The sequence below is a fragment of the Parus major genome, chromosome 4, assembly GCF_001522545.3.
Source record: "Parus major isolate Abel chromosome 4, Parus_major1.1, whole genome shotgun sequence".
NCBI lineage: Eukaryota > Metazoa > Chordata > Aves > Passeriformes > Paridae > Parus > Parus major.
The window spans coordinates 12595138-12623014 of NC_031771.1; the positions used below are offsets into that span (position 1 = coordinate 12595138).

Genomic DNA, 27877 nt, shown 5'->3' on the forward strand with positions numbered 1-27877 from the left:
GGGCTCAGAGAAATGGACATTATTGTTCTGGAGCTGGGCTGCATCCTTCATTTTCAGTCAAAAATCTCTTTATCTGTTGTGGTGTGGCTTTGGTTTGTTCTGTTGGGTTTTTCTGGGGGAGAGAGATTGTGTTTGGGGTTTTTTTTTTGAGTCAGACAGCACGCATGGAGTGCACTGCCTGTATTCCTCTACCAAAACACCAGCCCGAAGTCCCTGCTGCGCTCTCACCTCACACTTGGAACACCCAAAATTCCCGGGCAGCTACCGGCATCTAACGACCAAAAGCTGAACTACAGCCCAGGCCCCCGGCCTTACACTGCCCTATAAACGCCGCGGATTACCACTTGATCTGGGGCTCAGAACAGCAGAGGCAACAGAAGGCTAGAGTTGCCTCTATAATGCCAAAATATATATAAAAACAAGGCATTACTCAGCAAGATTGGCTCCTACAAGTCCATCTCTGTATTTTTACTATTTACCACTAGAGCTCTATTAGTAACGTGACATCCTGATTTTATTAATGAATATAATTTCATGCGCTCGCACTTATTTTAAACAAAGCTGATACTGCTACAAATTGCTACCCCTTCCAAAACACTTCAAAGAATAAATATTCTGCAGCAGTATCAAATATTATATATTTTAATGATATTTTTTTTCTTGCCTTGTAAAAAGACAGGCTCCCCCAATCACACACAGCCTCCTTCCACATGAAGAGAGGTACCTGGTTTCTGGAAGATTCTGATTTTGTGCCTGGTTTAAATGTAAGGCAAAAAAATGGTTCTTCCCTGGTAGCTTCTCTGGGTTTCTAAAATAAAATAATAAAAATATAATCAATCAAGTTGATTGATTTGAAATTTAATTTTAAACGTGTTTGCTTAGCAAAACAAAGTAATAATACTAATACTACAGAAGTAGCATTATTAGGCAGTATGGATGTTCTGTTCAAGCTGCTGAAGGATCAATCTTGATTTGCTGAAGCGTTGAACCACTTTCTGACAAGCATCTTTTTCTGCAAGCAAGGTGGCAGTATTCCCTTCATTTCTGTTCATTCAACCAGCTTGCTTAAATGGATTACCTCTGCTGTTTTGTTTTGGTTTTTTTTCATTATTTCCATCCATAAATAAAAAAGAGGTGGAGATTACAGGATGATCTCTACTAGTTCTACACACTAGAACAACTGATGAACCAATCACGTTCTCTTCCTGCAAGTATACTTCAATTTTTTAAATAAAATCTTTTTCAATGCAAAACATATTTAGACAATCTCCTTAAGAAGAAGGACCAAATACATTTGCTGTAATCCTATTCAACTAAAAGCAACTATAAAGAGGCTTTTTTTTTTTTCCTCATTATTTTCTTTCAATTCCCGTATTTATCCACTACTAGGAGTTTGGTAAGAACTGTATCATATACTGAGGCACATGTAAAAGTGTAATAACTACCTGGGTGGGGGAAGAATAAAAATTAATTCAACAGTCCTCATTTTCCCAAATAGTGAAATGTATGTACAAATTAAGATGTTATGTTTAAGTCTGAAATGTCTCAGATGTATGTAATTATACCATATCCTCTTTGCTATCAAAAATAAATGGTAAACTATGCATGAAGACCATAATCAGTACATTTTAATGGTTACCAAACAGTGAAAAATCAGTCTTTAAGACACAACTGTAATATACTATAAAAAAATAATTTTAAACCAAACTTTTCTGTTCACTGGCTTAAGACTAATTTTCACGACGACTGATTTAAAGCACTCCTCCAAGTATTACTGTTTACTCATTCCAAGCTACAGGAAATATTTTTTCTGCAAACACTGCTGCCAGACTCCTGTTTTTTTCTAGCTGCAGTCACACAGTTACTTCTGTAAACAGGATTATGGCATTGGTTCCCTTGGACGTGTGGGAAGCTTCTGGCAGCCTCTCGCAGAAGCCACCCCTGTGGGCTTCCTGTGCCAAAACCTTGGCACACTAACCCTATACAAAAAGAAACTGTGAAAAGAGTAATTTTTTAGTGCAATGTACCTACCTGTTCACATTACCTGAAGTGGCAGCCCCCAGCTCACAGCCAGTTACTCATGTTCTAGCCTTACACCACTAAAAACGCTGTTTTAAATGGATATGGTTCTGCCATCTTCCTTCTGTGCTTACAGTACAACCACTCATGAGTTCTCAAAGCTTTTAAAAGCCTCAATTTACCTCAAATACCTTCTTGACTTAACTCTCAGCTGTTCTTGACTTTACAAATCTTCAGACCACCATCTTCAAGACAGTTTATGAAGTGTTCCTCAAGGGTGGAAGGAACAGCTTTTACCACAATATGCTTTTTGTTATTTGTGTTATGCTGAGTGGTAACCATTTGTCTAAAATAAAATCCAACCAACGAAAATATTCTTCCCCAAATTAGAGACTAATTTGAGAATTAGAGAATGGGATATTCTGCCCAGAAACTGAAGATACACCTTTCACAGCAGTGTAAAAAACACTTCTGGTATAACTAAGAAGTGTGACCATCGTGTCACATGCAGCCCTTTTATCCTGTCTTTTTCATTCTATGTGGGACAGCATTAATTAGTTGCTCCCACAGGAATTCATTCCACAAACTTGAACCAGCCCTTCTTTTGCCAGCACTGTTGTACTGAGATATAAAGCTGCTGCCTGTGCCATCAGCCCATCACTTTTTGGGTGCTGGCCACCTGAATGTTGAGCACCTTGAATCTGATGTGGCATTAAATCTTTTAAAATTCTAGCCTTGACCGAAGCTCTCCAGAAGCCAAAATGTTACATGATTACTAAATTTTTGAGGATTAATTATTTCAGAGTCAAGCAGACTGCATTTTTGTAGTTTCCTGAGATGTACTGAAGGAATGCAGATCCTGGGAGTGTATGAGCTTCGGCTCATGCATAAAGCACAAAGATGCGGTCAGCTATAAATGGTATGTAGGAATAATGCAACCATTTCTATATTCTGCTATAACTGCACCTCTGCTCTGCATGAGGGACATGAAATCCAGGTCTAGTCTTCATCAGCAGAAATAAATCCAAGTTTGTCCACACACATCCATAAATAAAATGGTATCATGGAGGAATTAAACTAAAACATTTATCAGGCTGTTCAGATTCAGTTCCGAAGGGGTTGGGACAACTCAAACTCTAAAATCCTTTGTCTCTCAGGCTGGGGTTTGACAGGACACAAATCTCATCATGGACTACTAAGCAAATACACAACTTCTTAAAATATTTTTTTCCTAACCAGATCACTCTCTTTCTTTTTTTTTTTTTTTTTAAACTATGTTCCCTTGAGCACCAGGCTTTATCATCAATATTAATATTCATGCTAGCTAGCTTGAAGTACTTATTTATTAATGGCCCCTAAACTCTTTGGCTTGATCATGTGTTTGAGTGCTGATCAGAAAATCACAGAATCATGGAATGGTTTGGGTTGAAAATGACTTTGAAGATCACCTAGTTCCAACTCTTCTGCCATGATGTCCTGGCTTTGGCTGGCATAGAGTTAATTTTTTTTTTTTTAAAGTAGTTGGTACAATGCTCTGTTTTGGATACAGCATGAGAAAATACTCTGATGTTTTGGTTGTTGCTAAGTAGTAAGCTTACCCTTAGTCAAGGACTTTTCAGTGTCTCATGCTCTGCCAGAGAGGAAGTGCACAAAAAGCTGGGAGGGAGCATGGCCAGGACAGCTGACTTACAGAACCATAGAAGAAGAGGTTCTAGCTCCAGCACCTCTGCCACAGGCATGGACACCTTCCTCTAGATCAGGTTACTGAGTCCCGTCAAACATGGCCTTGAACAATTCCAGGGATGGGGAACCCACAGCTTCTCTGGGGAACTTGTGCCAGTGTCTCACCACGCCCAAAGTAAAGAATTTCTTCCTAGTGTCTGATATAAACCTTCCCTCTTTCAGTTGAAAGCCATGTCCCCTTGTTCTATTGCTACAGGCCCTTGTAAAAAATCCCTCTGCAGCTCTCTTGCAGCTCCTTTCAGGTACTGAATGGCTGAAGTAAGATCTAGGTCCTTCTTCAGGTCCAGGACCAGAAGGTCCAGGACCTTCTCCAGGCTGAAAAATCCCAATCCTCTCAGCCTGTCTTCACAGGAGAGGCGCTCCAGCCCTCTGAGCAAGTTCACGGCCCTCCTCTGGGCTCGCTCCAGCAGTTCCCTCTGATGATGGGAGCCGCAGAGCCGACGCAGCCCTGCAGGTGTGCTCTCCCCAAGCACAGCAGAGGGGCACAATCCCCTCCCTCGCCTTGCTGCCCACGCTGCTTTCCAGCTCCCAGCCTGAACGAGCTTTTCAGTCAGGGGACAAAAAAAAAATGGTTTAATTTGCTACACACTCGGTTACTCTTCTCACAACCTTCCCACTATTGCTTTGCAAGCATTTCGCGTATTTCTTCATGTTTGCTAGAGCATTTCCGAGGAAGAGCAATGAAATATGAGAATACGCTATTTTTATATGGTTATATTTCAGAAATACACGCAATTACTGCGGCAGCTCGCACGTACAGAGGGCACATTTCAGCAGCACCTTCTCCATCTGGCAGTGCAAGCGGCTGTGGGATGTCCCCTCCGACCTGTGTGGCTGTGGCGTGATCCCTGCGGCCGGCGTGACGCGGGCTGTCCCCTGTCCTGCCCCACACCTGTTTTCCGGGCTGTTTCCTCACTAAGAAAAAAATGGCCCGTCAGGAAAAGGCTTAGAAACGTTTCGCGTTGCACCCCAGAGGTGGAGCGGGCTGCTCCGGCCGGGCTGCGCAGCGAGGGAAGCGCCGGCACATGGCAGTTCCCGCCCCTCGCTGGGACCTGCTGGGTGAGGGGAAGGAGAGGTTTCTCGGCTGTACCACTGCGGCCTTGCGGGTGAGGACGACATGAGGCGCCTGACGCTCCCCTGGACACTGTCCGGCTCCTCCGAGCCGACCGGGGCCGGATCCCAGCGCAGCATCCCAGCGCTACATCCCGCTCGCTGCCCCGGCGCCCGGGCGCGCCCCCCGCCCGCCTCTTTCCGACCTCGGCGTCCCCCCGGCACTGCGAATGGTGCGAGCCGCAGGTGTGGCCGGCGGGACAAACCAACAGCGGGCGGGGGGGGATCGGCGCGGCGGGAGGGCGGGACGGGACGGGGCTGGCAGCGGGCGCATCACCGGGAGCGACGCGGGCGGAGCGGCCGCCGCGGGAGATTGAAGTGCCGGGGCCGCGGCGAGGCGAGGAGCGTGAGGCGCTGCCGCCGCTGCCAGCGTCGCCCGTAGGGAGGAGAAGAGGAGGAGGGGGCTGGTAAGTGCCATGAGCCGGCAGCAGCGGGAGTGCGGCCCCGGCGGTGCCGGTGCCGGTGCCGGGGGGGCGGCCGGGCGGGCAGGGCACGGTGGGGCTGCAGCCGCGGCTGCGGGAGGCCGGGGGGCCGCCCCTACCCGAGTGCCTGTCCCCGGCCTGTCCCGCAGAGCCGCCCGTGCCCGACCTGCGGGTGGGAGGAGGCGCGTGGCGAACCGGGAAAGGGCGCGCGCGAGGCGGGGGAACACCGGGCTGCTCTCCCCAAGGTTGCTGGCCCAGGTGTTGGGACGGGCAGACCGTGACCTGGATCACAAAACCAATCTTAGTTTAAAGATAAAGTTGGATTTTTATTTATTTTTTTTTTTTTCCCTGAAAAAATTTTTTCAGCTTGAGTCAGCTTCCTGGGCTGATTCAGGGTATGGGCAGTGAGAGGAGAAACTCGTGGCTGGAGCTGCTGCACGTGGTACAAGTGCTGGTTGAAAGTGTTAATAAAGCTACTGGCTATTTAGAACATCTGTATTAACTTTAATGAGAGCATCTGTAGGAACTCTAATTAGAACATCTGTAATAACTCCTGAGTTATAATTTGGTCATTCTTATCTTGATGGAGCATTTATTTTAATGCTGAGGTGTTTCAGGTGCCTTTGGGTGGAGGCATTTATCCTTGAGCCTTAGCAAATTTGCATATGGAGTAGATTTCTTCATTGAGGACTAAACCTCTAGAAATGGATTGTTTCTTGTATAGCAGCACTTGGAAAAAAAATCTGTGGGTCATCATCACTTGATCAGCTAAAGGGGCTGATTGCAGGAAGAGCAGGATTTTAGAATAGTGACAACTAGAAGACTTTAATGCTCTAATTTTCTGTGTATTCACTTAACAGGACCACATTTACATCCTGTCACATACTGAATGGCCTAGTGTGTATAGGCATTCTTGAGTCTAACAGATGTGATGAAAGGCATTTGCCCTTCCCCTCACCAGCCTTTAGAATCACAATGACAAAAGGCTGAAATATATGAGAAGACAGATTTGTTAAATATTAGAGCATAGTTCTGCCTCTCACATGACAAATAGACTGAGGAAAAATAGGAGGAAAAATATTCCTAAGAAACTCTGTAACTGGACACCAGTTTGATAGGTCTCAAAAGCATCTTTCCAAATCACTTTTATCTACAGAAGAAGCAGCTCTTACATGCAGGACTCTGCTACGCTGAGTTTCTTGAATTAATGTGGCACCTGAGTCAGTGGCAGCAACTGCTTATAGTTCAGCCTTGTTAGATGAACTTTCCCATCTTCTGGGGAGAAGTTGGAGCTTTTTCTCCAGCCCCTTGCTGGTATTTTTATCCCCTTCCTTGTCTAAAACATCCATCCCCATGCTGCCTCACTAGCTCCCTGTGTCTTGGAGGTCTGGCTGTGGGCAGAGCTTTGCTTTCGCTTCTTTCACTTTCTGTTCTCCTTGTCTACAGAGATCCCAGGAACTGGCATTTGTTTCTTGTTCCTTTCTCCCAAATCTGAGCTTCTGTTAGGAAAGATAGAACAATGCTGCTTGTAAGGAGCTGGTGGAGCACTAGACTTGGGCTGCCTAATAACTTGTGTTTATTAAGTAATTTTATAATAATATATAATATATTATTGTAATATATATAATAATAAATATTATTATTACCTAGGGATCTCAAGTCACCACCCTCTCTAGGCTTATTACTGTCAGCCTTACAAGTTTGAAGAGCATCCTTTCTTGTCACATGTTGTGCATCAAAACTTTCTAAATCCTGTTTACAATGCCAAGCAAAATTTAATCATGCGATTGTGTTAGAAATGTTTGGGCATCTTACAAGAGTGGCGTACAAGAAAAGTAGTACATTAAAAATACTGAATGGCTGTGGCATTTTAAAATCCATTTTTAATTAATCCATTTTTAATTAATTAAAATTAATTAATTTTTAATTTAATTATCTATTTTTAGATATTTATTTAATTTAATTATTTATTTTGATCTTCTTTCTTGCAAGTGGATGGAGTTAAAAAATAATCTTACAATCTCATCTGTTGTGGGGAAAACCACAAACCAAGCAAAGCCTAACTGGACACACAAACCCCACATACTGTGGATTAGGTTTCAGACAAAATCATAGAATGTGAAAGGGTTGGAATGAGCCTTAAAGATCATCTAGTCCCAGCTCCATTTCCCTGTGCAGGTACACCTCCCACTAGACCAGATTGCCTACAGCCTTATCCATCCTGGCCTTGAACATTTCCAGGGATGGGGCATCCGCAACCTCCCTGGGCAACTGGCTCCAGTGTCTCACCACTCTCACAGTGGAGAATTTCTTCCTGATACCTAACCTAAATTTCCACCCTGTGAATTTAAACCTGTCATTTCTTGTGCCATCACTACAGTTCCGAGTCCCTCTTCTGCTTCCTTTTAGGTCTCCTTCAGATACTGAAAGTTTTTTGTAAGATTTCCATGCAGCTTTCTGTTCTCCAGGCTGAACAGCCCAAACTTTCTCAGCCTGTCTTTGCGAGGGAGGTGCCTCACTCCCATTATCAACTTCGTGGCCTCCTCTGGACTTGCTCCAACAGTTCCATGTCCTCCTTGTGCTGGGAGCACTAGAGCTGGACACAGTATTCCAGGTGGAGTCTCAGCGGAGGGGAGTAGAGGGGGAGAGAATGTCCCCCCCTTGCCCAGCTGCCTACGCTGCTTTGGATGCAGCCCAGGATATATCTGGCTTTGTGGGCTGCGGGCACACACTACCGGGTTATGTTGAGTTTTTCACCAGCTCCCCCACCCCACCCCACCCGTGTCGGTTCTAAAACTAAGAAGCAATGAAATGATCCTGACCGGGGGCGAGGCTGACAGCCCGGCCCCGGGCGCTGTGTCCGCCTCCTCCTGCTGCTTCCTCCTCCTCCGGGACTACGGCTCCCAGCAGCGCCCGGGCTGAAAGTGAAAATAAGCGCCAGGTTACGCTCCTGTTTGCGCCCTCCCCTCCCTCTCTCCCTCCCTCCCGGCGGGCCGCACGTGTCCTTCCTTTCCCTTTTGTTTTCCGCCTGCAGGCCGGCTGCGCGCCCGGGACGCGCCCGCTCCCCCCGGCACCGGGACCCGCCGGAGCTGCCCCCGGCCCTCGGCAGCAGCCGGGAAGCCGCGGCAGTGACGGAGCTGCGAGTCCGGGCTGCGCAGGAAACTTTGCCGCTTCTCTCCGCGCTCCCCACATGCGAGTGGACAACGTGAAGCCGGCTGCTGCTCTTCCTGCCGCTCCCGTTCCTGCTCCTGCTGCTCCTGCGGCTGCCGGCGGGCCAGCGCTGCCCCCGGCTCCGGCTGCTGCACCTGTGCCCGGCCCCGGAGCTGCGCCGCGGCTTCTCCTCGCCATGTGGGACTAGGAGGGGTCCGGCGTTCTCCTCGGTGAACATGGATGCGGCGGGCAGGGCCGGTGGAGGGGAGCAGAGCCATCCCGGCAGCGGCGGGGACGCCCCCGGGGACACGTCCATGGACCGCTACCTGCGATCTCAGGGCTTGTACAGGAAGAAAGTGGCCAAGGATGGGTCCTGCCTTTTCAGGGCTGTGGCCGAGCAGGTAACTGGTTACATAAACAAAGCTCCTTCTCACGAAAGCATGGGAAGTGGATCTCATTAGTGGGTGGTAATTAGTGTTAAAACGCAGACAGGTATAGGTTAAGGTTATGCAGTCATGTGCCAGTGAAAAACGTGACTGTTAAAATGATTTCCACCTTGTGAGGTGAGAGAAGTTATGTGTGTGCAGCTGCCTTATGCCACCAAGAAATCCTTATCTGTTTTGACCTTCCACCGCCTCCTCAGAGCTTTTTTCAGTGTGAGATCTCAACACAGGAATACAGCTGCTGGGTATGAGATTGTCTAGGAAAAGGAATTTAGTGGAAAGAGCTGAGAAGCCACGTTCTTAGTTTTGTTAATTAGTTGACTATAAAATTTGAGAAAGTAATTTATTTTCTGTTCTTCCTGTTGAATTCCCCTCCCCCATTTCAGTGTTAGTGTTAAAGGAAAAAAGCGACAGCGTCATCTTGTCTTAAGTACAAGCAAACAGCAGTGGGAGCTCTGGTGCTTCTGATTGTGGGAACCCAGATTCCTGTGCTAATTATACACGGATCACTTTTTAAAAAAAAATTCCTTTCCCCACTGAATTGATAAGTTCGGGCAAGCAAACACTATCGATTGGAAGTGGGTGTTTTTTTATCTCAAGGAAATATATATATATATATAATATACATATATTGCTATTTTGACTTTTTAAGTTAATACATAGAAAGTTTCTCTCGCACTCAAGTGTTGATAGAACTTTTTTTCAGCTATTACATTTGTAACATCCCATTCTCATTATGGAATCATTTAGTTTGGAAATGATCTCTAAGAAATTAAGGTCTTTAATTGAGAGTTATTAAGTGTTTATCTGCAAATTTGGTCTAATTTGTGCACTCTTCATTCAGAAAAACTGAATTTGGAAGTGATTTATTTTGAGGGTGGTGTGTAAGGACTTCAAGAGACACTGCAACTTAAATTGTCTGGATCTTCCGTGTTGTGCTTGAGATAACTTGGAACCTGTGATGAAAGTAGTAGTTTTCAAATAGAGATTTGAACAGGAGGTAGAATGTGGGTGTCATATTGGGAACTGAATTCCTGGCTTCCAAAAAACTGTTTGGGCAACAGGCCTGTTGAAGAGAAGGTAAACGTGCACTGTGAGAGTTGGTTGGGCTTAGTTTGAATGAATGCATGTTGGTAGATGACTTCCTCATCCATTCCTGCTGTGACTTCCTTTCAGTTAACTGAAGTCTTTTACAAAGAAGGCAGTTAAAGATTAACAATAAATGCTATTCATTTGCTTCGTAAATCCTCATAAAATTGAAGGTTTGAATTGAGCAAACCTGTGAATTCTGCAGTTACTTAATTTTTTATTAAGTAATTGAAGTTTGACTTGCCTGAAGATGTTGCTGCTGAATGAGTATGCATATTAAATATTCTTGAAAATAAAACTAGAGTATTTCCAAGCCTGTATTTAAACAGCAGTCATTAATTATTTGTGGCCTGTCATCAAAACTCCTGAGATCCAATGTCACCTTGTTCTCTTTCTCCCTCTCTCCCTAGGTGTTGCACTCTCAGTCTCGGCACATTGATGTTAGGATGGCTTGTGTAGACTATCTTCGAAAACATAGGGAGAAATTTGAAGCAGTAAGTATTTTTGTTTTCTTTGTCAGCATTTAAGAAAAGTTACTGTATTCCTTCTGCTTTGGTATGTTTTGCACCTCCCTGTGTTTGTGGCAAATATTCATCGTAGCTAAATATTGGTGCTATTTAAATTAATTAGCACATATGTGGTAATTACTCATTTTCATAAGCCTGGAGAGACTTGTGTACTCCTTGGATTGGAGTGATGTGGTGTAGGAGGAGTTCTTAGTGCTCATGAAGAAAGGAAAGCAAACTTAATCTTCAGTGGTCTATAGTGAAGCTACTATAATCTGGATTTTAGTGTAGTATAATGCCTAAAATGTAAAAGGTAATAATAATTTTTTATGTAAAAAGTCATAAAATGTTCTTGTTGTGCTAATTAATTGCTTTTCCAATATATAAGGGATTTGACTGATGAGATTAGTGAAATTCTTTTCAGGGTCTGCAGTTTATTATGCATTGGCACTGTAGGTTTTCTTCCCTAAACATCTGTAACTAAGTTTTTCATTAACCATGGATGTAAAATATTTTGATATTCATTATATTTGGTCAATGCTGTCAGTATTAACACTACAAATTCCTTTTTTTTTTTTCTTCCTTTTAAAAGAGTATTAATCAATAATGGTGCTTCTGTTTGTGTTTATATGGGTTCTAGTGTACATACTGTTACCTGATTTCCAGGACAGACAGAAGGGGAGTGAGTATGTGTAAGGATCTGCTACTAGAAGATTGTTACTCTATTTTTCTGTTCTAAATTTACCAAACCCAAAATACAAAGACTGTTTTAGGCATGCACTGGCATAGGGAGGAGAAGGAAAGCAGGAATAAGGGTGTGTCTTTGAGCTATAATTTCTGACCTAGTACCCTCAGCTCAAATGTGAGTGATCACATACCATGTGGAAGTTATCAGGAATTAATGATATATAATGATACAATTTTACATGTGCATATATACATATATACATTATATATAATGATATATAATACAACAGAACTCTCTAGGACAATGCTGCTCTGACTTGACTCCTTCCAGTTGTTTCTGACTCTTGGATGTCTCTCTTCTTAAGGTCATTTTTTTCACTGCGGACTTTTCAATCTCTTCCTTTCCAGAATTACCCCGCTGACTCCAGTATCTGCTTCTCTACTCCTGTTCTCTTGTTCCATTGTGTAGTGTTTTGAAATTCCATGCCCTTTTTGACTCTTAAGTGTATGTTGTTTCCCATATTATTGTTTCCCATCCCTGCTTTGTTAGCCCTAGCTGGTTTTAGCATGGTTTTAGTATTGTTTTGGTCTCTCTTATCCAAACTCCTGGTCCCAGTGTTCTTTATTTCCCTTCAGACATTATCCCAAGGTGTGACCTCTCCTCTGTCCATCTTTGCTGTCCATCTGAAAAGTCTCCATTTTAAAAGTTTCTTGTGAGAGTAGGTGTTTCATATTTGTTTTCATTTCCCAGTGTTCTTCGTCCCTCTGGTACCTCGCTTCAGCTCTGCTCATCTCTTTTGCTGCCTCTGTCTCTCACTCTGTTTTGTTTTCTGTCTGGGATACAGCACTGTTCTCTCTCTTTAAAAAACCCAAACAGCATAAACAACAAATGTCTCTTTCCCTAATCTCCTGCTTGAGCTGTTCACTTGCTGCCTCCACAGTAGTTACCCTTTATTGACATGGTGCTGCTTCCTGAAGTTCTTTTCTGTCTGCTGTAATAATTTCAGCTTGAATTTGTGTCTTTCTTTCAACTGATACTGTTAAAACCAAGATTTAAGGAGTGTAGCCACCATCTTCTTTTCCATCCTCAGCCTTTTTTGAAGTGTTATCTTGAATTGCTGCTGTGTTACATTTATTCTCTAACTCTTCAGTTTCCTATGAGAACTTCCTGGTGTCCTTCCTTTCTTCCTCTGTGCAAATCTTCAGTTTAATGTTGACACAAATGCTGTCTGTGATCATGTTGGGCTGATCCAACTTTTGCAGCTTCACACGATTGCTTCTATCTAAATTAAAAATGATGGCCAGGTTTGTTAGTTCTCACTTCCAAATGGCTGAACAGAACTTTTAAATTCACTACTCCACTCAGTTCTCCTTATCTTGTTTCTTACTGTGGGTAAAGAGACTATCCAGCCTCTAGTTTAAGTTCATGAAGGGATTTCCTTCTTGTTTTACACCTCTGTGGATCTTTATTTCAAGTAAATCAAACAGATTGTGACTAATGAGCAGTTTTTAAAGGCAGCCTCTGTGGCCAGTGTGGCTGAAACACTTTGAAGTTGTCTGCAGCACCTTTCCCTGTTCTTGGCACATTTGAATTTGGCCTCCTCATGTGTGTTAGAGAATGCAGTTGAAGGATCATTTTCTTGGGCTGGCACTTGAAATGTAGCCTGATTGTTTGCATCCTTTGCTAAAAGTAAAAGCAGTTTGAGGTGATAGAGAACAGAAAAAAAAGTGCTATATGAGTTGGCTGTACTAGATCTTACCACTGCTTCCATACTATGGAAATGTGACTCCTGTTTCTCATTGTCCATTGCTGTTTATTTAGCAGGATATTTGAATTCAAGTGCACAATTTCTCTCTTCAGTGACGCTCTGCATGCCACAGATGAATTGGCCATAAACATCTACATGACATAATCTTTGCTTTTTTCCAGATTCCCCATTTGGCTGCCTAGTTTCTGTTTGGGGGGTTTTGTTTGGTTTATTTTGACTCGTGTGATGATTTTTAAAGCTGTTTATGTGGTTATTTTCTGCAAGGCAAACCTATGTGTTTGACTGTTCATTTCTTCATTTCGACATCCCTTTATATTTAGTTTGTAAGCTTTTTGAGGGCAGGGGAGACTTCCATTTTCAGTGGTACATTCCCATTGGTACAGTGGGTCACAGGTTGGGGATTCCATATGCTGCACTACTAAAAATGACTAATTACTGCTGGTTGTTTTTTGTTTTTGTTTTTTAATACAGTTCATAGAGGGGCCATTTGAAGATTATTTAAAAAGTTTGGAAAACCCACAGGTATGTTAAACCTCATTTATAACAGAAAGCAAGTACTTTTGTTGAAGTTGATGGCTAATTGGATTTTTTTTTCCCTCAAGTGTGTTTGATTGAGCTTAGGAGGTCTTTGAATTACGTGAATATATAGTTTTATGTGTGTACTCTCTACTGTAAAATGATTTGGGGATTTGTGTTTTTATGTCTTGCTGAACTCCAGATTCAGTGTTCATATATTTATTTTCAACAATGATTTCTTGCATCTCTTGATCTGCTTATGAGGAGGTATAATTGTTTGTTTGAACTTGGTTTTCTTTTGTTTTCAATACAGGAATGGGTTGGACAAGTAGAAATAAGTGCCCTTTCTCTTATGTACAAGTAAGAAAACCTTTCAGTATGTTTTACTGAGATAATTTCTGTTGTTTTGTTAGTAAATCAGATAGAATTATGTTATACCATACCATAGTCCTCCATAAAATTATAAATATATTTGAAAATTGCATCTGTCAAGGGGTTAAATTAAAATAGAGAAGTGACTTTAGGAAATGACATTTAATCTGCGATGTGAATACAGGTTTGCAGTAATGCCATGTATCTCACCTGCACAGCCAATTGTGGGTAATCTCATACAGTTTGTATTTTGTTAATTCTAATAGCCTAGTTTTCCTGTTAAAATTACTTTTCTTCCTGTCTTTCACCAAGTCTTTAGTTCTAACCCTATTGCTCATATGTGAGCTGTACCCATTTCCTATGTACTAAATCTTTATTCACAAAGTAGTGAGAAACAAAGTGCTGAATATTTATAATTGCTTTCTAATTATTGTGCAAGGCAGTGAGTAATCCACAGCATCTTCACTGTCTGCTGTTTATAAACCCATTAAAAATTCAGAATTTCAAAATGTTTACTGTAAATTAATGGCTTTGTCCATAGGTGAGATAAGAGGAGATAATCAAGCTAGTTAAATATTACCTTTGGGTACTTTGGATGCTATGTGTGGGAAATTGCATGGAATTCTATCTTTGTATTTTTTGTGAGGTGAATGGGCCAGCTTGGAGTTGCATGTCCTGCATGTATGGGGGAGGACTGAGGTGAAAGTCAGAGCAAAGCTTGGCTCAAGAGGCTTAGTGAGAAGGTCTGATAGTTACACTGAGCCAGGTTGTAGAGGGATATATATCTCCATTTAAGTCAGCAGAATTGGATGCTTAATCACATCAGAAACTGGATGGTCATGATCTGTTGTATTTCGGGCCACGAGAAATGTATTCTCTTAAATAGGAGTAGTTTATTTTGTAGGCGTTCCATGCTGGTGTCCAGGGCCACAACTGATAAATGAATAATGACAAATCCTGGTTGATAATAGTGGGTGTTTTTAATTATCATTGAAAGCAACATGATGGTTTTGTGGCACAGATGCAACTTTTATGTGGTATTTCACTGCAGAGGTGAGGCCACAAGGCTAGTTGCTGCCATGCTTGTTTTGGGAAGACAGGCTTCTACTGAAAAGGCAATTAAGAATCGCAGGGAAAGTAGGAACAGTGATAGAGTTATGGGCAAAGTGTTGCTTTCTTTCTTGCATGCTGGCAGTCTTAAGGGAAGCAGAAGTAAGAATTTCCTGTTCTGTTTCAATAAGCGACTTTCAGACTTTTCAGGCATAGGATAGAAATTCAGTATAAATAGGTTTGACTTCACTTCCACTCCTCGGACCTCACACAAATATAGGTCACTTATCTAGTAAATTTCTCTTTGCTCCCTGAAGTGGGTGAGTCTACTTTTCCACTCATAATTGCTTCTTCTGAGTAATTGTAAAAAGTTTTTGTTTTTTAATCCAGAAACTGTGAATATACTTAGTTATTTTGCAAGACTGATAACACTTTTGCCCGTGTGAGAAAGAAGTTGAAGGAATTGACAGGTTGTTAAGTGAAGAACTCCAAGAGAACATTATGGATGAAAGGGAGAGAGAGAAATATTTAAGTTTAAAATCTTGACAGAGATTGATTATAGCAGAGAAATCACTAGGTGTTTTCTGTGGTTATGTATATTTCTTAAATTTGACTTCAGTGCTCAAATTTTTACTGGTACTACTTCTAAAATAAATTCTTATCTGCTACTTTATTTTTCCCCCCCCAGGAAAGATTTTATAATATACCAGGAGCCGAATGCTTCTCCTTCACGTGTAACTGAAAATGGTTTTTCTGATAAGGTAAAAAAACCCACAAACCTATGGCTATTGTGATGCACTGAAGTAAGACTTCTTTATAAACAGCAAGTAGTTGCATGTGACTTTATTATTCAACACAATGAAATGTTCTGAGAATTTAATTTCAGCAGTTTGTTTTGTCTCCGTTTAAGGCAGCTGTGCTGTTAATACATGTAACACTTCTTTTTAAATAGATGGGAGGTATTTAGGGTGAGGCATATCTTTCTACTAATACAAAATTCTGTAAAAATCAATTTTCAGGCACTGAAAATTCTGTCTTGAATTTTTTTTGGGCTTTTGTTCAAATTCTGTTTTGTTTAAAGGACATCTATCAAAAATTTGATTGTTTTATTGATACATTGAGATCCTGAGAGATAACAAAGCACATGGGTGCTTTAAATTTAATTTAAAGGGTGTGCTTATGAAAAATCAAGTGAATTGCAAAGCCTAAAATATCCATGTAATTTTTTTCAATAGGTATTGCTGTGCTTCTCAAATGGAAACCACTATGATATTGTGTATCCCATAGAGTATGCAGAGAAGGCTGCTCTGTGCCAGTGTGAGTATTAGCTGTTAGTTAAAAATATATTTTTGCTAAAAATCTTAAAGCTATCAGTATTAGGTTTCTGGAAAAGGCTCTGTATGGAAGTTTATTATCGTCATTTTCGGTAGCTTGGTGTTCAGTTTGAGTTGTCAATGCCTGTATGATTACCATCTGAAACAGTGGAATAAAAACTGATTTAGCTGGTAATTGATTTTGCTCTTCCACTTTCTCCTCCCCTTACCCAGCTCTGCTGTATGAGTTGCTCTATGAGAAAGTGTTTGATATGGATGTAAAGAAAATCATGGCAGAACTTAGCGCTGTTGGTGTGACAGAGGAAAGTAATGGGAGCAGTGAAGTGTCTGCTTCGGATTCGGAAGATGACAACTACAGGTAAATGAAATTGAAAAGTTACCTGTGAACACATCTTAAATGAGTTTTCTTAGTTTCTGGTGAGTAGTGGAATCCAGCAATGAGGGTTGAAAACATTTAAAAATTACTAAGAAAAGAAGCATGAAGAGGTAGGGTTAGAAGTGTGAAAGAATGCAATGCATAATCTTTACTTCCCTAAGGATAGGCTTCTGGCCTTCCTCTGTTCTTCCTGCAGTCTAGCTTTCAGTCTCTTTACATAATGAATTATTGCCATTGCAACATGTGCCTCTTCCTGTTTAGAGTAGCAGAATTCCCTGGGAGAATTGTTAGTGTGCCAGTCTGGCATGGTAAACTGTGAGAATGACTTGGCTCACTCTGCAGCTGAGTAGAGTTACAGGAATCCGATCCAGCTTGCGTGGCTTCCAAACATCTGGGGACTGGAATACCTGCTTGAAGTGAAGCTAGTGGAGACATATAGATATAGCTTGCTCCATTTTGATCTTGATCATAAGGAAGTGGGTTTGTATTGTTTTTTGCTGAGAATTTGAGCTGACTACTTGTGCACAGTCAATCATCCACAGTGCCATTTTTACACTTAGATATTGGCAGGTTTTCTTCTGTTTAATAGGTTTCTTAATTCTGGCTTGTATGAAATTCCAGTGAAACTGTGGAGATGGTTCTGTATCAGTGGTTCATGTGCCCTCTTCCCTCTGATTGTTACAGTCCTCTAGGGCTCTGCTGTGTGGCATGTGGCAGAAGAAATTCTTAGAGCTGTTGGGAGCTGGTTTCTCACACAGGTTGAAAATAACAGAGAGGAAGATGATGGGAATCATCACAGGAAAAAAAGTTCTGGGAAAGGGATTAGCTTTTTTTCACATTTGGAAAAAAATACTAGGGAATGTTGCCAATTAAAATACAAAGTATTTCTGCCTCAGGAAACAATTATTACAGCTAAATGTCAGCTGATGGAAATCTTTACTCCTTTCTGTTCTTGGAGCTTTCCTGGGATTCAAATGCAGTAGCCTTACCCTGTATCTTTGGAATTCCTAAGAAAATATCCTGCTAACCTCCTTAGCACCTTTGGAAATAAGGTCATATGCTCACTGAAGGCTGTGGAACTCAATGTTTTTGATTTAAACCATATGTCCTATAATGCAGGGGCTGGCGTGTGTATATGTGACTCTTGACCCAGTGAACAGACACTTTGCTGAGTTTATGAAGTCCTAAATCTTTTGCTTTTCTTAAAGTTGATTTCATCATGTTTCATTAGCTAGTTTTCCAGAAGATTCTTTTCATTTTCTAAATACAAACTTTTCAAAATTATGTTGTTAGTAAGTGCAATAGTTTTGGGGAGAAGTTAATGTTAAGAGTTGCCTACAACTGTTGTAGGAAAAATACTTGGGACTTTCTCTGTGGAAAGTATTTTTCCAGTGATGTCAGGTGTAGAAAAAAAGAGTAAATTAGAGTGCCTGATGCAAGTTAACTAATGGAGTAGGTTTTGGTTTTAAGAGTTTTTTTATGTCTACTTTGCAATGTTTTCCTCATGTAGTTGCAAAAATTTTAAGAGGACTTGTGTTTCCCGGGTCTTCTACCCCTTGCTTTTTGTTTTTTTTTTCCTGAGTGACAACAAAGCACACATTAAGATAGACTTCCTAAAACTTGTACTTAAATCCAAAATCTTATTTCTTTATCAAAGTAATTTAAAAATACAGTTTTTTATTTTAGAAAGCTTTTTCATTTCAAGAGATGAATATAATCCATGATATGCTTATTGTCAGGAAAACATAAAGAGAATTGTAGTTTCACTATTTTTATCCCCTTTTAGATGTGTCTTACCTGTTTTTCAGGACTTAGTTATGCTGTAATTCATTATGAAAACTTAACTTTCCTCTGTCCTATTACAGAAGTAAAGCTACAACAGTTAGTGATATGAATGGAATGAAGTCTCTTTCTGGCAACAAGGTATTTATCCATTGAGACTTCTTTTCTTTCTAATAACTTTTACTGGGCTATATTTTTTAGTATTTAATATTCATGGGAGACTCTTGAGTTAATAGCTTTCTTAACATATAATATCCTAAAAACTACCTGTTTCTTTGAAAAGTAATGTATACTTTTGATGTGCTGCAAGGTGGATAGGGTCATTTTTAGTGCTGCTTAGATTTGTTCTGGCATGGTTAAATGAACACCATTTATTTTTTTTTTTTCCAAGCTCTTTATGCTCTATGTATTTTTAGCATTTCCGTATTTCAGTACAAGGCTTGAGCACTGTGATTGAAAAATGCAAAGCTGGATATGTCTGTGTAGTTGACCATTTAGCACTTTGTTCTGTTCCGTGCAGCACCTTGAGAGCAATGGGAATCCCACCTCATTGGTGTTGCCTAAAAAGGTTCTGAAATCACTTGATCCCTTGGTTTACAGAAACGTTGAATATGATGTTTGGCTCCGATCCAAATGGGGTGAGTAACAGAATACTTCAAAGTTGCAGCTTTTGAAAGCTGTGTGAAGTGAAGCCCTCCTGAAGAACTGATGCAAGTGGCAGTTTAGGTTTAGTTTGATTTTCCTCACATGGGTCAGTGGGCAGATTTAGGGCCTGAACACCTGGTTTGCATTTTTACTCTATCAAGAAAGTAATCCTTTTGGTATATTTAAACTAACAATATATTACTGCTTCTGTATTTACAGATCAGCAAAAACAAGATTTCTCTATTGCTGCTGGCATGCAATACTCCATTGGAGATAAATGTAAAGTAAGTAATATTGAATCGTAGTTTAGAGACACATTAACATTTTGCTCAAGGTGGCCATTTTCCCTCTTTGATAACTATTTTGATATTGCTACTTTCTAAATACTCTTGGCTTGTGTCTTCAGGAGGATATACTTGTTCTTTAATTGTTGGCAGTGTTCATGACTTACAGCATACGTATGACTGATCAGTGCAATTTTGCTCCACAAAGTTAACTCCAAGAGTCTATGTAATGACTGGGAGTCTCAATGTTAAGCATGGAACTGTAGATCCATGTATTTATGTCTGACATTGGAGACAGTGATTACTCTTTGTTTATTAGTTTTGATAAAATCTCAGTACTTCCAAGTAATGAAGTACAGCTTGCTTTAATTACTGCAAATCCTGAAGTTTTGGGCGATTCTTCCTCTCAGGGTGTTGCAAGTGTGTTACACAATTGGTCTTCAAATTCTGTTAAGATTTGTATGAAGTGTTGCTGCTTAAGAAGAAGCAAGGTTTGACATGAAATTCTCAATTTATAGATTAGTCTCCTTAGGTGTGTTAATTAAACTGGTGGTACTTGGCTAAACATGTTTCTTTCTAGGACGTTTGACCATCTGTTAAAGTTACTAATATTAATGACAAAATATTCAGTTGGGGGTTGGGGTAATCATGCAAAACAGGGGCTCTTTTAGTTTGTACTTTTTTATTTGTGTGATGGAATCAACCATAGTGACTAAACTGCAGGGAAAACACATCTTCAAACTGGAAAAAAACCCAACCACAAAATACGCCACAAGTCCTCAACACCCTGGCCCCCAAACCAACCTAATACTGAGTTGATTATTTGTTGCTTAATAGTACTTAATGGGCTTAAAATTTGCATTTAAGACCCTAAGGCTGTCTTGTGTAGTATTTATTAAAGGGTACAAATATTAGGAGAAAACACTCTGGTAATCAATACATTCTCTCTGTCAAATTTTATATGTATGTGGCAAGACAGTAAATACATAATATAAAAACATGGGAAGAAAACATGAACAGTGAAATTAAAGTTGGCCAAATTAATACAACTGTAAAGCTAAATACTGTAGTGAAACATGAAGAAAATTATTTTTTATTCAACAGAATAATTTTAAGATCATAGAATGTCAGTCAAACAGGTAGCACTATGATCATGTCTGAAGAACTTCTTTCAGTTGTTCTTAAAAAACCTTTTGAAAATAACTCCTGAAGTAATTGGTGTTCATTATGTTCCTAATTAGACTACATCTCACTGAAGTGAAGTGGATTTTAATGGGGGAAAGCTTTGAGTTGTATTGTGAAAAAGAGTGTTTTCAGTAAAGCTGAAAAGCCTGGCTGCACGATTGCTTTTAACTTTCTCATGTGGTTTTGAAAAGTATATTTCATTAAATAGCATTCCCCAGCAAGCTGTTTGTTTGTGGGCTGTTTGTTTAGTGTTGTGTGTGTGTTTATTTCAACAGTATTTTTATTTCTTTTTGAAGAAGCCATAGAGATTGTTTTTGATTCATTTGCTAAACTGTGTGTGTATTTCTCAGGTCTTTAGTTGCCCAGAGGAAAAGTTGTGTTTCTAATGTTGATATTTTAAAGTGAAAAAGATATTTTTTTTCTTCTCACAGTCCTCTTCAGAGCTAATCCACTTTTTTTCTTTACTCTTGTTCTCTACAGGTGCGCTTAGACCATAATGGGAAATTTTATAATGCCCATATTCAAGAAGTTTTTTCACAAAATGGGCCAGTTGTTGTATTTGTAGAAGAGCTTGGAGCAAAGTGAGTACTTAATCTCTTTTGGGAGGGAGCACCAAACTGAACAAAGCATTACTTTGGTTCAGAGTTAAACTTCAGCCCCTGAAATGTATCTGTTTCTTTACTTGGAACAGTACTACCACAAATTTGTTAAGAAAACAGCACACTATTAAACAAAAAAGAAAAACTGATTATCACTTCATACTCCTTTCTGTAGTGACAAGTAGTCTGGGTATTACTTGCAGTGTAGAACAGTAACTACATTAATAGTATTTTAATTTTATTTTTTGAGCACAAGATTCAATCCTAAACAGATTGTCACCAGGCTAATAAGGTGTTGCTTGTACTCAATAATTAGATGCTGGATTTGTGACAAGCTTTTCATACTGAAAGGTCTGTTAAAGCACTGAGCTCCTCTGGTGGTTGAGTAGCTATGCCTGATTTTAATACAGAGTTGCTGTTTAGATCAGCATCATCTTTGCCCTACCTGGGACAAATTAAAGTTGTTGCTGTGGATTTGATGGTTTTGGTTGTGTGGGGTGGGGTTTTTATTTGTTGGGGTGTTTTGGTAGGGAGGGGGCAGGGAGAGAGCAGTTTGAGACATCCCGAGCTCTGCTGTAAGTCTTGTGACTTCTGCATCAAAAAAATACACATTGATTATATTTTGGGAAGAGGAAACACTTTCAATCAAGGTAAATGAGAAAGATGCCCATTAATCTCATTTGATCACTATTTAAAAAAACATACTGCAAGATATGAAGATTATCTTGCAGTTTGAACCCATTTTAAATTGGAGTTTAACCCGTTTCCATGTCTGCCTTTCAAATAATGTAAATAGTTGCTTGAAGCATCCTACAGCATCCTCACTTAAAAAGGCAGTAGTTGTTCTGGGATATGCACCCTCAATGTAACATCTTTCAATTCTGCCACCTATTGCAGTGTTGGTAATAAATTTATCTAAGTATACTGCTTTTATTTAAGTACATTGCTTTTTGTGACCGTCCCCTTTTTCTGTCTGCCCTGAGGACATTACAATAGGCACTTCACAAATGCTGATAATTCCTTACTGATAAGTTTGTGTCAACCTACCAGTTTTATGTAAAAAGGAAAAAAAAGGGTTTGCTGTTCTACACGTTGCTTGAGTGTAATCATAAATGCAAAGGATTTTAAATGCAATGTTCTCAAAAATGGGAAGATCTGTCAGTATTAATGAACATGTGGTATTAATTTATGCAAGTCCCAGTCTGGTCTTTTAAGGTATTATTCTCTCCATAATTCCTTGTTTTGTAGGCATGCTGTCTCACTGAAGAGCCTTAAACCTCTTCCACAGACCTCTCCTATGGAGGGCTGGAACACTGTGCCAGGGAAGAAGATAAAAAAGTTTTACCCAACATGGGGGCAGAATGCTCAGCCTGGTAGGACTGTACCTGTCTTAGTGTGGCAGAATCTTCTTTGTCAGATGTTTTGTCCCATAGAGCTTAAGAAAAATGATTAAAACTTAAGTCTTACCTGTTTTCACATTGCTATCACAGATGCAGAGTGCAGAGGGCCAAAGAATCAGAGCAAGTCAATCAAACCCCAGTCAGCACTACCTCCTCGACTTCAGCATACTGTGGGAACCAGGCAGCATCAGTTCTTGTGTTCTGGGCCCCAACCTCATCAGACCTCAACTGAGCAAAAAGCTCCTGTCAGGACTCCTTCCCAGTCTGCAAGGTAAAACTGCAAACAGCATCTTCCCTGGCTTGAACTCTAGACTGAGCTTCTGGAAGCCCAAGTGCCTGCTTCAGATGCTTCCTGCATACTCTTTTTGAAATATGTTGCCATTGAATTCTTAGGAAGTGTCCCAAGTCCTTAAGAATACATTACACAAGCACAGGAAATTATAATAATTTTTTTTTTTCTTGCATGGCAGAAACTGACTACAAAGCCACATATTTTTTCTTGGAACATGGATGTTAGTGTGGATTTTGTTGTACTTGTTTTTCTTTTTGGTTGGGCTGAAATAATGTTTGAAGTGCTTATTGGGCATGGCTAAGATCTTCTCTCAGCTTCTGCTGAACCTGTCATAGGGGGCTGCTTTGTGTTCTGAATTAGAAGTCCCTGAAACACTCTTAGTGTTTTGCCTGCGTTTGTTGGTAGCGACTTTTGATTCCTTGGGCTGCTGCAGTAGAGTTTCTATTTCCATCATTGCATCTTTTTTCCCTCCTAACCCACAAGTTTGTACTGGGTTTGATCTGGAATTTCTTAGTCCAAGTGATCCTGCTTTGTTTTTTCCCGCCAGGAAAGTGGAGCGTGAGCGAAGTGAGGAGCCGAGCCATGGCAGCAGGGACTGTAACTACTTTGGGCTGTCTCCAGAGGAGCGCAGGGAGAAGCAGGCCATAGAGGAGTCCCGTTCCCTTTATGAGATCCAGCAGCGGGATGAACAAGCTTTTCCTGCTCTTTGCAATGTATGCTGTATTCCTTGTAATTAACAGTGCATTTTCCATACTTGTCTGTGAACCTTTCATTAGCCATTGGTTTGCTGTCCTTGAATCACACTGCAGTTCAAAATTAGGAATATTTATTTTGCACTCACTTTGTAATTAGAAATACAGGTATCTACGATGCTTTATATATTAAAGATAAGAAAATACATATAGTAGTTTATCTTAGGAATAATTGAACATCCACCACACAGGGCTTTAGGCATGTAATTATGGGAGACACATGAGCATCTGTGGCTGTAGGATTTTGGAGAGATCATTCTATTGATGCAATTTTAATGAAAGTAGGTGGGAGTCTCAATATATCCAGGGAAGTGAGCAGATTCTGTGGGTAAGGAGCTACTCTCCATTTAGGTTTGTTGTAGAGATGTGTGGGGCTTTTTGGGTTTAAATCCTAGGGCAAACAGAAACAAGAATAAGGCTGGAAAGAATGACTAGGTGAAAGACTGAAGCTTAAGGGACAGAGGTTGCTCTCTCCCCCTGAGCAGTAACAGTTTGCTGTATTTGCTCACTTGCAGGAGGAGGATGTGATTTCTTGTCTGAGTGAAACAGATTTTGTCACTTCAGCTAGTGACATGAATGCTCTTAAGGGACACTTGGCAAAATTTAGCAATGAAGGAGAAAGAGTGGATGAATCTGCAGGATACTGAGTCAGATTCCCCCCTTCCCCTTTCTGCTTGTCACAGACATAAATATTATTTGTCATGAAGGCATTATAGTATCATAGCAGGTGATGGTGAAGTGTCACTGGACTGATTACATGAAGTGATATTTCTGCTTCTGTCAACTTCTTCAGAATCAGTCAGTCTGTCAGGCTGCTACACAGACTGTGGATAATGTAAACCAGAAAAAGTTCTCGAATAGTGAAAGAAGAAACAGCAAGTGGACAGCAGAGGTGGAAGAGCAGAAGGAGAAAGGTAAAACTAAATGGGTTTAGATAATGTCTCTTTTTTTTGTTTGCTTGGTTTTGTTACCAGCCTCAGAATTTATTCAAAATGAGGCATCTGTTTAGGCATTGAGAGGGGAGTTATCCTGAGTAGCAGTACCAAACTAAACTGGGCTGGAGTTAGGAAAGTACATTTCCCTGCTTCGTGAGTGTGGCTGAGAGAGTAGACTTCTGGCTGGGATTTTTGTAATAAATGAGAAGAGAAATGAGAGAAACAAACAGACTTATCAAAGCTACCCTAAATTAGATCTTTTTGAAATTGTAGAGTGTGTGGCAGAACGTGCCAGTGGAAGAAGCCTTAATTTATGAGAAAAGCAAGTAAAAGTGTTCACTGTGGCATGGTTAAGAATTAGTATACAATGGTACAGGAGAGGGACAAGACAGTGTACAGGGTTGGAAAAACAACTACTGTTGTACTTTCTACTGTTTACAGTAGAAAGTGCTGTCACATGGTTAAAATTTTGTTTGGGTTTTCTCCCTCCTCCCAGTCAGTTACAACACTTTAGCTTCTCTTCATGGACTTAAAGCTTTTCCTCTTCTGTGAGGAAGTGGAACATGGCAGTAATAGATGAAAACTGGGTACCAGGAGGAAGGTAGTTAGCCAATCTCTGCTAATTGCAAAGGAATTTTTTTCTACCTTAGCAAAGGAAGATTCACATTTTTAAGGAATGTTCATGTAGAGAAAGTAATGACTCCAGTGTCATCATGGGTTTGGCATGATGAAGGGCATGGCATGTTCAGCTTTCTGTGCTTTTTTGTGACGCTCTGGATTGCGTTGCCTCTTGTGAAACTAGGTTAACAGCCCTATGGGAATCAAGTATACTTCCTTCTGAGTGTTTAGGGATTCTTATTGCTGCTCAGGGATTTGACAGTAATTCTCAAAATCAATACTGTTTCCATTTATACTCCTGTCTAGTTGTGACAGAGTATATAACAAGCTTTTTAAAAGTCTGTATCTGCTATTGATAAACTGGGCATGAGTGTGATTGACAAGCAGTGGTAGCCAGGTCTGAGCATAAGCCAGAATGTGAAGAACTTGTTCAGATCTTATTATGTCATGACTGTTTTTCAACACTGTCTTCCCCACTGAAGTGTTTACTGGTGCTTGAGAAGTGAAGGTTTGTGAAGCAGTCTGGAAACTTTCCTAGATCTTTTAATCCACTACAACGTTCTAAACTGTTTTTACTCAGTCAGAAGTAGACAAGACTTTGAGCTTCTGTTTATCTTAACACTTGAATATGAAAATGCCAATCAGAGCACTTTCACTTTAAGCAAAGTACAAACTTCTGTTTCATTAGGAGCAATTTAGGATTAATATATTTAAAGGGACAGCTGCATTTTATTCCTGCTTTCTCCAAGCATCACTGAAATGGTTTCCAAACATCAGTAAAGAACTCCTGTAGAGCCTGGAGAACCCAGGGTGAAGTAGCTGCTCTTTTACTGCCCAAACAACTGTTTGTTTTAGGATGCTTTGATCTTTGGTAAAATTACAAATTTAAGTTTTCTGAAGTAATATATACTAAGATACAGGTTTGATTTTGAAAGTTTAATATTGGAAAGACAAACTAACTGGCTTAAGTTGTGATAGCCATAAGTGGTGTAATGGTTCATTTACTAGGTTATGTCTTGGTGTTGCAGAGTCAAATTCCAGGCAGATCCACTTAAGTCAGAAGCTTGAGCCAAATTCATCTGAGGTAATCTTAAAGAAAAGACCAAATTTTTTTTTAATGTTATTGCTTCTCTGATACATGATTAGCAGAGCAATAGCTGCCTTCAGAGCTGTGATTGCTGCTGCTGCTTTAGAGCTTTTAGTGAAATACTCCTAAGGCTGGAGGCTTGTATTTCTGTCAGCTTTCCTCAGCCCTGTAATCTATACATAGTCTTTTTCTGCAATTGGAGTCCTCAAACCTGGGCTATCGAGAGCACTTAAGAATCTGGATTTGTAATTGCTTAGTACAGTCTGTACTTTCAGTATAATGGGACCACAGAAGATTTGATGTTTGCTAATAGCTACTGTGCTAACAGACCATGAGCTCTGAAGTTCAGTGAAGATTTGTGGCCTCTTGTTGGCTTTTAACCTTTGCTGTCCTTTCAATGAGCAAAATGTCACACTAGTATAATATGTGATGGGTGCTTAGCCCACTTTGTATGGAGTGTGGTTTATTTTTATTAATTTGTGAATAACTGTTTGTAAAGTTAATCTGACTATTAGACTAGCGGTGTATGTTGTTTCTAACTTTGCTTTAGAAGAATAGTCAAGATGAGAGTTATCCAAAAGCTTCATCTCCTTTGGAACAAGTAAAAACAGATTCTCCGATTCTTGCTGAGCAAGTAAGAAATGTTTGTTTGATTTCAAAGTTTTCCAGTCAGGACACTTCAGACAAAGGGGAGCTTCATCACAGCCACGTATGTATTACAATACTGGCTTTTAATTACATGGTCATTATGGTGATAATGCTAAAATTTCATATTTACAGTTAGGAATCTGTTGTGTCAAGTATAAAGATTGTAAAAGGACAGCCCTTGATGGAAAAGTAAAAGTATGTATATTCTTTCCTGAGAGAGGGGTTATTTCATACTTTTCTACCAAGGTAACTGTGCTTTTCCCTTTAAATTCTTTAGCTTCTCCTTCTCAGGTTTCTCTGAGGTTATTGGTAATTACTTGTTGAGGGTGGCTTTTCTTTTGGGTGGGAGATATTTAAAGCATGAGGAGGTGGTTCCAGCACTGATGGCTCTGTGGTACAGACATGGTTGGACAGAACTCAGAGCAGAGCTCTCCACACAGTGATGCAGCTCAGGTTTCTTTGGGTATGTTCCTAGTTAGTACCTCCATGTGGGGATGGTGGTAGTCAGATAAGACTGAGCCATCAGGGTCAGCAGCCATGATGGGATTTAGATTTGTTTGTTTTTACAGAACCTGACAGAGTGCTTGCCGACCATAACTCCAACGCCCTCTCCAGTCTTCTCTGAGGTGCATTTACCTCCAGCAGTGCCTTCTGTACCAGCCATTGTGCCAGCTTGGCCAAGTGAGCCAGCAACATATGGACCAGCAGGTTTGCAGAAATATTAACATTAATCAGAAGTTACTAACCCTGGAAATACTTCAACCCTCTTACTAAGTTGAAGATACCCCCAGGAGACACTGACTCATAAAATTACACATTCCAAAAGCAGACATTCATAGGAATGTATTTTCTCACTGCTGAAAGCTGGTGAGACTTCTAACAGATCTTTAATTGCCTGTATGTATAGTTTGCTTGACTCCTAGCCTGAAGGTTTGAGAGAGTAGTGTATTAATTGGCTGTTTTTCCTCTTGAGTGGGATAGCATTGAGTTTTGAGGATCTGCTTAAGGTAGAACATATTGTCAGCATGTTGAAACCTGGTAAGTGTTTGTGCTCTGTGTCCCAT

General features: G+C 40.5%; 1 protein-coding gene and 1 long non-coding RNA gene across 21 annotated transcripts in view; one reads left to right on the top strand and one right to left on the bottom strand.

The window, feature by feature from the left end:
- Nucleotides 1-626: 626 nt before the first annotated feature.
- LOC107203379 lies at nt 627-5019 on the bottom strand. 2 transcript variants are annotated; one of them, XR_004497140.1, is made up of 3 exons: nt 4853-5019; nt 2032-4677; nt 627-808 (listed from the first exon to the last, which is right to left on the bottom strand). It is a non-coding gene; the product is annotated as an uncharacterized LOC107203379 (long non-coding RNA). The 2 variants fall into 2 exon arrangements; XR_002001670.2 differs by having other exon boundaries at nt 627-4677.
- A 112-nt stretch (nt 5020-5131) lies between these two features.
- The window catches only part of OTUD4 (OTU deubiquitinase 4), a 28709-nt gene continuing 5963 nt past the window's right edge, over nt 5132-27877 (top strand). Inside the window, exons 1-19 of one of the 19 annotated variants that reach the window (XM_033513756.1) lie at nt 5132-5279; nt 8329-8845; nt 10387-10470; nt 13410-13460; nt 13768-13814; nt 15565-15637; nt 16112-16193; nt 16424-16568; nt 18452-18509; nt 18889-19006; nt 19233-19297; nt 20963-21063; nt 22330-22454; nt 22572-22752; nt 23321-23486; nt 24319-24439; nt 26107-26162; nt 26716-26874; nt 27383-27521. In XM_033513756.1, the coding sequence (XP_033369647.1) occupies nt 8681-8845; nt 10387-10470; nt 13410-13460; nt 13768-13814; nt 15565-15637; nt 16112-16193; nt 16424-16568; nt 18452-18509; nt 18889-19006; nt 19233-19297; nt 20963-21063; nt 22330-22454; nt 22572-22752; nt 23321-23486; nt 24319-24439; nt 26107-26162; nt 26716-26874; nt 27383-27521 (1936 nt within the window). In that variant the 5' untranslated portion in view covers nt 5132-5279; nt 8329-8680. Of the gene's footprint in view, nt 5280-7939; nt 8846-10386; nt 10471-13409; nt 13461-13767; nt 13815-15564; nt 15638-16111; nt 16194-16423; nt 16573-18451; nt 18510-18888; nt 19007-19232; nt 19298-20962; nt 21064-22329; nt 22455-22571; nt 22753-23320; nt 23487-24318; nt 24440-26086; nt 26163-26715; nt 27522-27877 lie in introns of those variants that run through there. The other 18 variants (XR_004497004.1, XM_015624216.3, XM_015624215.3 and 15 more) reach the window with 18 other exon arrangements.